This window comes from Primulina tabacum, chromosome 15, assembly GCF_025594145.1.
Source record: "Primulina tabacum isolate GXHZ01 chromosome 15, ASM2559414v2, whole genome shotgun sequence".
Classification (NCBI taxonomy): domain Eukaryota; kingdom Viridiplantae; phylum Streptophyta; class Magnoliopsida; order Lamiales; family Gesneriaceae; genus Primulina; species Primulina tabacum.
In genome coordinates this window covers 26,189,147-26,198,870 of record NC_134564.1, presented here as the reverse complement: position 1 = coordinate 26,198,870, position 9,724 = coordinate 26,189,147, and the positions used below count along the sequence as shown (strand labels likewise).

At 38.4% G+C, this 9,724-nt stretch overlaps 1 protein-coding gene across 1 annotated transcript; it reads left to right on the top strand.

The window, feature by feature from the left end:
• Positions 1–532: 532 nt before the first annotated feature.
• LOC142526010 (uncharacterized) lies at positions 533–2,506 on the top strand. The gene is made up of 4 exons (XM_075630284.1): positions 533–769; positions 890–1,219; positions 1,277–1,383; positions 1,465–2,506. Exons 1-4 carry the CDS (start codon positions 533–535, stop codon positions 2,504–2,506), a joined length of 1,716 nt encoding a protein of 571 aa, XP_075486399.1.
• The last annotated feature ends 7,218 nt before the right edge of the window (positions 2,507–9,724 follow it).

Sequence of the window (9,724 nt, the reverse complement as noted above, 5' to 3'; positions counted from 1 at the left end):
TAACATGGAATAATTATCGTGGAAACTTGGTGAAATCATTTATCTAGATATCTTCTCTCATTGTTATTTCTCAATTCGGTGATTAGATTAATTATTTGTTTTCAATTAATTCGTTTAAGTAAACCAAATCTCCTTTGATTTTTCTAATTAAAGCTGAGACTATTTTAATTACAAGCATTGATATAATTTTAGTTTACACTCCTCGTGGGATCGACACTCGTACTTAAAAATTCATTTTACTATAACTTAACGTCGTGCGCTTGTAAGCAATTAAGAAAACACGCAACAAATTTTTTGCGCCGTTGCCGGGGAGTGTCAAATTTGAATTTATATCAATATTGTTACCAATTAGTCTAGATTTTAATTTAGATCTTTTATTTTTATTTTATTTTATATTGATTGAGTTTTTCATTTTTTTCCTGCTTGACAGTGTTTGCTAAGATCGCAAAACCCAGACTTGCTGATTTTTGACCCGGAGATCGAAAGAACTGCGAGAAAATTAAGAAAAGCAAGAAGGGAAGAGATCCAAGCAATGGCTGAACACAGAGAAAATGACAGACACATCCCGTCAGAGGCTATTCCTATCAGAGATCACTTCCGACCAGTGATCAACAATCATTACTCTGGTATTGCCCGAGGGACCATCAACGCAAATAATTTCGAGTTGAAGCCTGCTCTAATCAATATGGTTCAGCAAAACCAGTTTGCTGGAACAGCCACTTCTGATCCTCATGTTCATTTGAGGACCTTCTTGGAGATAACGGATACAGTAAAGATTAATAATGTTCCTGATGATATTATTAGACTGCGTTTGTTTCCGTTTTCTCTCAGGGATCAAGCAAGAGGATGGCTCCAATCGCTTCCCTTGGGAAGTATCACGACATGGCAGGAGCTGGCGACGAAATTTTTGGCAAAATACTTTCCCCCTGCAAAGTCTGCACAGTTGAAGATTGAGATAAGTACTTTTAGGCATACTGATTTTGAGCAGTTGTACGAAGCATGGGAAAGATATAAAGAGTTATTGAGGAAGTACCCGAATCATGGCTTTGAAGACTGGGTGCAAATCGAATTATTCTATAACGGGTTAAATGGTCAGACACGGACGACAGTGGATGCAGCGGCAGGTGGCACGATCTTTGCTAAATCTCCCGAGCAAGCCTATGACTTGCTTGAACAGATGACGATAAATAGCTACCAGTGGCCGTCTGAAAGGGCAGGAGTAAAAAGAACAGCCTGAGTGTATGCTGTGGACCCCATTACATCACTCACTGCACAGGTATCTGCACTGACCACACAACTAGCAGCTATGAACAAAGTGAGCACAGCAGAGACTGAAGGTCCATCGATTGTTGCTGAAGAGCAATCCCGTCCTGAAGAAGCTCAGTATATCAACAACAGAAATTTTTGAGGATTCGACGGATATCGAGGTAACCCTCCCCCTAACACTTATCATCTTGGTTTGAGAAACCATGAGAATCTTTCATATGCAAACAATAAGAATGTATTGAATCCTCCACCGGGGTTCAATACATCAAATGGGGAAGGGAAGCCGTCATTTGAGGATTTAGTTGGGACATTCGTTTCTGAATCTGGCAAGAGGATGGCTAGGACTGAGTCTAGACTTGACAACCTTGAGACACACATGACAAATATTGGAGCTTCGTTGAAAATCCTGGAATCACAAGTTGGGCAGATAACGAAGCAACTCACGTCTCAACCATCAGGTGCATTACCAAGTACTGCAGATCCAAATATGAAACAAGTGAATGCTATTTTCATCCAACATGAGGAGGTTGGGATGATAGAAGGAGAAGAGAAAAAAATTGATCGCACAACCAGCCGGGAAGATAAGCCGACTCCAAGCAAAGGAAACCGAGGTAAGAAAAGTATGAGTTATGATTTTGATCAATGTATTGATATTTCTATGCTCCCCTATCCCCAGAGATTTTTACAATTACAAGCTGAATTTCACAAGAAAAAAGGTCTTGAAGATCTCAAGACCCTACACTCTAATATTCAGTCTACAGAGAAGGAAGAGGTGACATTTATTGGAGGAGATGATAAGGGCAGGCAAGGAAATATTCCTCAGAAGCTACAAGACCCCGGAGAATTTGTAGTACCATGTGAAATAGGGGGTGAATTGGTGGAAAAAGCTATATGTGATTCAGGAGCAAGTGTGAATATAATGCCAAGTTCTCTTTACGAGAAACTTGGATTGAGTAGGATAAAGCCCACAGGACTAAGCTTGCAGATGGCAGATAAATTGGTCAGGACACCGCTGGGTATTGTGGAAGATGTTGAACTTAAGATTGATCAAATAAGGCTTCTAGCAGATTTTGTGGTGCTTGACATGGAGAACAGTCAGAATGTTCGTGCTATTTTAGGACGACCATTTTTGGCTACTGCTGGAGCCGTCATTGATTTGAGACAAGGAAAACTGACCATGGATGTTGATGGTCAAAACGTAGAACTCAAGGCTTCCAAGATATCATACGATCCACCATGAACATGATTGGTATAGTCGGGCTGATGACGTTAAACCAAGCGCTGCGTGGGAGGCAACCCACAATTTTTATTTTTTAGCATTCATTTTGTTTTTATTATTTTATTTTATTTTACTCCCTTAGTTGTTAATTTTACCCACCACCAGATCTATCACCGCCGCAGCCCATGGACAATGATGCTGAAGATGCTGCGAAAGATGACTCGAGCCCCGAGTTCTGACACTCGGGAGCGAGGTATGTGTTGTCATGTTCTTTATTTCTATACATTGAGTACAATGCATACTTTAAGTGTGGGGGGATAAAAATTGCTTGTTAGAATTTTTTGGAATTTTTTCTGCAATTTTTTATTGCTCAGTAGTTATTTTGATTCTTTTTGCATGCTAGATTTGTTAGGTAGAGTCATGGATAATTAAAATGTGTGACCGATGATGAAATTGCGATCCTGAAATATATATGTGTTCATGATAACTTAGGAGTCACAATTATTTTGCACTGTCGTGTTTGTTGATACTACCGTTGCTTAGAGACAAGTTGCATGCCTGTGATGCTAAATAGATGAGGGAGATCTGATTTTTAGTACTTTTTGCATGACATTGATTGACACTTTTGCAAACATAGAAATGATCTAGGCAATTTTTTTCACAATATCTTTGGGCATTTGTTCTTTGTTTACTATCAATTGTAGCCCTTTGAGCTTCGAATTAACTGAGATGCTGATAATTCCTTTTGTACCCACCTCGTATATCATATTTTTTTGTTTGTTGAACAAATGCATGTGATTAGTTGGTATGAGTTGACTAATGGATTGACGGGAATAAGAACTTGCTTGAACACTTTTCGAGGCGAAATACGGATAATATGTGACATAGGAATGATTTAGGCGATCTTTGGAGTCGTTTTGAGCCTTCGAGCCTACCAAATGAACATGAAATATCCCTAGTGTCCCATTTTGAGCCTATTAAAAATCAAGTGGTGTATGTCAATGACATACAATTAGCCCCCACTTGTATCTATTCTACATCCCACAAAGACTACCTAATGAAGCTTATACACTTATTGTCTTACCTAATTTTGAGAGAAATAAGTTCATGTGTGTTGTAATGATTCAAATTCTCCTTGAAAAGAAAAGAAAAAGTTAAATATGCTAAAATGAGTTGAAAAGAGAAAAAAAAAAAAGAAGAAGAAAAACATTCAAAAAAAAATGTGTGAATCAAAAGTGGTGAAAAAGAAAATATATGGGAGATGAAGGATATGAATGAGAAGAAAGCAATAAAGTGATGGTGAATGAAATGATAGTGAAAATGATGAAGATTTGATTATTTCTCTCAAATTTTGATTTACATACCCTTTATTGTAGCCGTGAGCCGTGGCATAACGTTACAAGCCTACAAGATCTATTAACCTTGTCACATTTATCCAATATACTAGTGGAGAAAAGTTGTTTAAGTCAAGCCTATGGATACCTGAAAAACATTGTCAACGAGTATAGACTTTAATCACTTGCATGCGAGCATCTCATTGTGTGATTTCATCTTTGGCATTATTATGTTGACCATCTTTCGAGCTAAATAATCACCGATAAAGTCCTATGTGATCTGTGAATGTGAATTTATATTTTAATGGAGTGTGAGTTGAACTGAACTGATGATTTCTTGATTCTGTAAGGCGAATGGGCATTACGACTCTATTTGAGCATTTGATGGGGTAAACGAACATTGACATATCACACACACACGTGACTCTTGGAAATCGTGAATTACATGAAATTAGATGAGTCGGAGGTCAATATCACTTTTCGCATATCCATGACTTTAGTAGTTGCGTAAATCTTTTCCCTAATTATTAGCTTTTATTCTATTTTGCTCGGGACTAGCAAAAGTTCAAGTTTAGGGGCTTTTGATAAGTGCAAGATTTGCACTTAATTTACATTAAAATCCATTTTGAATTATGCTTGTTTCGAACAGAATTATGCGTTTTTGGTTTGTTTTTGTTGTCATTCCAGTAGTGGAGAAAATAGTGGAAACGAAGCCAAATAGATGCAAGAAAACAGAGCCGTGCACCATAAAGAATAGTTGAGAGCAGGGTATTGGACAGAAGTGCGCGCGCGGTCGCGCCACTTAATGCGTAGCCGCGCGCACAGGTACATAGGAGAGAGACCATAAGCCTACGTGCGACCGCGCAACATCTCGCGCACCCGCGCGCACGAAAGCAGCAGAAAACCCGAGAGGCACGCGTGAGAGCGCGAGATCGCGCACGCGCAGAAAAGAACCAGCGACCAGAATGATGCGCGCCACCGCGCACGTCGTGCGTCCAGATTATTATAAAAGCGCGATGGCTAGGTAAAAAACGAGAGCCGCCTAAGGAGAAATCACACGCACGAATCGAGCCGTCATTGGAGAAAATCATGAGAAATCGGAGCGCATACACGAGATGAAGATTTAGAGTGCGAAGAACTGTCACAAATACAAAGAACAACGGATCCGGGGACGGAGACGACACTTCGGATTTGTTATCTTTTCCTTCGCTTTCTATATTCTACTATGTAGCGATGTCTAGACTTACGAATATGTCTTGTTTTCGCTTGGATTTCGTGATGAACTAAATTTCCATTCTAGAGAATGATGTAGCTTTGTGGATACGATAATTTGACATGGTTTTTTTATATGATTGAATTCCATTTTATATTTAATTGTGTTTCTCTTTGTTTATTTCTCTGCAATTTACTGACCATAAATTGTTTGTTGTTTGATTAATTCTATAACTCGGGAGAGGGACTAGGATTGTAGATCATTAGAAACACATCGTTGAATGTTTATAGCTTTCGGAAGGCGTATAACTTTAGCGAGGCTTAGGTAAGAACATTGTTTGCATTTATCAATTAAACTTAGATTTTATTAGGAATAATTAAATCGAAGTTTGATTGATATAATTTATTCGTCACTTGGGAAAGGGGGAATAAAATAATTAAGTGTTCTTGGTCATTAAATAATTGAAATTCGTGAATATAAAGTTAACTGGGAATAATTATCGTGGAAACTTGGTGAAATCATTTATCTAGATATCTTCTCTCATTGTTATTTCTAAATTCGGTGATTAGATTAATTATTTGTTTTCAATTAATTCGTTTAAGTAAACCAAATCTCCTTTGATTTTTCTAATTAAAGTTGAGACTATTTTAATTACAAGCATTGATATAATTTTAGTTTACACTCCTCGTGGGATCGACACTCGTATTTAAAAATTCATTTTACTATAACTTGACGTCGTGCGCTTGCGAGCAATTAAGAAAAATCGCAACAGACCCAAAATAAGCCAATTAAGGCCCTCGATTAACCTACATCAGCTACTGAAATTTTTGGCCCTATATGGATTGAACCCTAACTCATGCCACCCTCAAATTTTTCGAACCTAGACCCTATCCGCTTGGACTAGCCCCTGACCAACCCTCTTAGGACCTAGACCGAACCCTCTAGGACCCCCTTAGACCAGCCCCCGTGGCCCATGCACGTAAACATGCATGGTTCATCCCAAGCATGCGGTCGCGGCTAGAAGAGTCCTAGCCGTACGCCTCCTCTCTTCCTGCCTCTCCAGCCTTGCGTGGACCACCTTGGCTCGAGACTAGGACCCACTACAACAAATTTGCCATTCAACAACACACATACGACAACGATTTTTCACTAAAATCGTTGTCTTTTATTTTTCACAAAGGTTTTTTGAAAATCGTTGTCGTATGACATTTTTTAAAGCAAAAGTCTTTCGAGCGTTTTTTTATGGTCAACGACAACGGTTCTATAAACTGTTGTCTATTAACGTGTTTTTTTGGACAATCGACAACGGTTTTTAGAAAACCGTCTATTAACGTGTTTTTTGGACAATCGACAATGGTTTTCTAAAAACCGTTGTCTTTGAGCCTTTTTTTAGGGTCAACGAAAATTGTTTTATAAACTGTTGTCTATTAGCGTGTTTTTTTGGACAATCGACAACGATTTTAGAAAACCATTGTCTATTAACGTGTTTTTTAGACAAATAACAACATTTTTACTAAACTATTGCAAAACCGTCACGAAATTTAGCGACGGTTTCTTAAAATCGTCTCATTTTTAAAATTAGATATGGTTTTTTTAATATACCGTCGCTAAATTTAGGGATGGTTTTAAGCTAAACCGTCGCATATTTTAAATTAGCGACGGTTTATTCAAAATCGTCTCTAAAATTTTTTAATTAGTGACAATTTAATAGTAACCGTCGTTAATATACTAAATCGTTGCTAATAGCGACGGTGAATGATTAACCGTCGCTGATAGGGACGGTTAATAAAAATACCGTCGCCTATAGCGATGATTAATAAAATTACCGTTGCTAATAGCGACGGTTAATCAAAAATCGTCGCAACTTATCTATAAATACCAGCATTTTCACTCCATTTTCCTACACACCACTTCACAACACTTAAATTTTTTCTTTTACACGATTTAACTTTCGATTTAGGGTTAATTTTTTCGCTTCAATTTATTGTAAATTTTTAAGTGTTAGTTAAGATCATTAATGTTGTCAGATTTATTAAATTATTAAAAGTAAATTTTTTTATTTTACTGAAAAAGTTAGCGACGGACTTCATGACAAACCGTCGCTAAAAGTAGCGACGGACTTTATGGAAAATTCGTCGCTAATTTTAGCGACGATTTATTTAACAGTCGCTAATTAGCGACGGTTGGCAAGATTAGCGACGATTTATAATTAACGACGGTTAAATCCGTCGCTAATGTCAAAAATCCGTCGCTAATGTTAGCAACGACAACGGTTCGCACTTTCAACAACACCCTCAGTTACAACAGTTTTTAAATGGCCTAATCCGTTGTCGTTTTGCATTTTTGTAGTAGTGACCCTAACAAGCAAAGCCCTTTGTTTGGACGGCCCCCCACGCGGCCTCTCTTCCTAAATCACCCAAAACCGAGCCCTAGCCGTCCTTAAACCCTCGAGTCATGTGGCCCTCAGCCTCCCACGAAACAAGAGTTTTTGGCATGGCATGACAATAAAACGAAAATAATAACAAAGCAACATATTTTTCATGCAAATATACATCAAATGCATGATATGATATGATAGATGAGAAAAAGGAGATTAAGGCGTGTCTTTACGTTTATTAAGCACGAAAACGAGTTGAGATGTGAAGAACGTCGACGTAGGGAGGACCTTGCTGATTTTTCCCCTTCAAAAACCGTGACTCCTCCCTCAAAATTCTTGTGTGTGTGTGTGTCTTGGCTGCTAGGAGTCCTTGTGTGTGGTGTGTGCGTGAGTTGTGTATTTTAGTTTAGGGTTTAGGGCTTAATATTTGATATAAAATAGTATGACAAGGTTTATGTAGAAACCGAAAAACCAATATGCGTAGATATGTGCATAATTTTTATTATTTAATTTTAAATGGTTATTATTTTAAGAAATTGTTGATTTAATTGCGTTTAAATCATTAACGTTATTTTTAAGGATTTTAAATCGCGTATTTCAAATTTTAGCTTTTTAGATATATACGCGAGACCGGACCGGAGATAGGAAATCGGAGATGAATTTTATGATCCAAAAATATTCCTAATTTTATTCCGAGCTAAGAAATAATTTATTTTAATGAAATCAAGTGTATTTAAGTCTACTTTAATTAATTAATCACCAATTTAATTGTAGGCTTCTTAATTCATCAAGATTATGTTTAATTAACCTTTTAATCAAGCTTATCTACCCTAGGATTCTACTTAGCAAAACTTAAACAAATCCTACACTAATTGGCAGCCTACTCTCGGTCATATTCTACTCCACACAATCCCAACTTGACACCATTTAACTCCCCCAACAACAAGAAAACAAATGACAATCATTCAACATGCATGTCCCCCCAACTTGACATCAATAACTCACCCATGCACCACCTTATTTGACCACAAGCCTTCACCACCTTCTTCATTCTCCATAGCACAAAATATTAGAGATTTATAAGCACCCATTCTCACCCAAGACAGCAACAATAGCACGGTGTCTTCATTTTCGTTGCCGTATCTCCCGATCCGATGTATTATGTTGTTTATTGTAAAAACAACTTAAGGCATGTATATATGGTTTCTTTGCTCTTCAATCAAGTCATATACTGATTTTTAAACATCACATGTACATGATTTAAAGGTAAAAACCGAAATTATGACAGCAACATTTCACAAAATTCTGCACAGATTTTCTCGGCTACCTTCATGCTTCACGTTTGGTATTGTTTTGTGATTTCAGGGGGTTGGTTCGATTCCAGGCACCCAAGGCTGCATCTAGGAATGTATTAGGGTGAGTTAGGATCATGTTGGTCCATTAGTTTAAGCCCCCAACTCGCTGGATTCAAGATTTGACAGAAACTCCTCCATAGTTGCAAGTTGAGTCTCGAAATTCTGGTTTTTGGTTGTTCAAGGAGGTTCGAATCTTGGTTGGCTTTTGGGCCTGTAACCATGGTTAGGACCCTTCCTTAGCATGTCTAGGACATGACCAAGATGACCTTTCATGGCTTGGTTCATGGCCCCATCGGTTTTTAAAGCAAAACAACACAAGTGTCCCTCGGTTTCTATTTCTGATTTTTTTGTGAGTGAGTTTCGGCTCTTGAAGTTTTGGATGGATCTTGGTTGGCTTTTAGCCCTTAACCTTGGTTCATACAACACTTGATCATGTCTAGATTGAGCCATGGTTGATCATATGACCACTGGAACGACACATGACAGCAAGCGATCCAAACAATAGCATGGTACAGAATTTTTCTTTGTGTTCTCGGTTTGAGCTTTGTGTTGTCCTAGGTGTTTGGGTGGGTTGTGGTTGGCCTAGTGCCCTTAGCCACGATTCAAGCCACTACTTAGGATGTTGGTAAGAGGCTCTGGTTGGTGGTTCAAGCACCAATGGCCGATAGCTTTGTTAATGAAGCGATGCAAGCACAAGTGCTGCTGCTGCATTTTTTTGACAGCAACTTGAGCTTCGGCTCAAGAGGCTTGTTTGAGTTCTTGGTTGGCTTCTATCCCTTATACATGGTTCAAGCCACACCTTAGGATGTTGGTAAGAGCTTTTGATCGGTGGTTCAAGCCCCAATGACCATTAGCCTTGTAATCAAAGCGAAGCAAGCACAGCTGCTGCCGCTGGAATTTTACAGCAGCTTTGCTGCGGTTCAGAGGTCACGTACGAGTTCTTGGTTGGCTTTTAGCCTA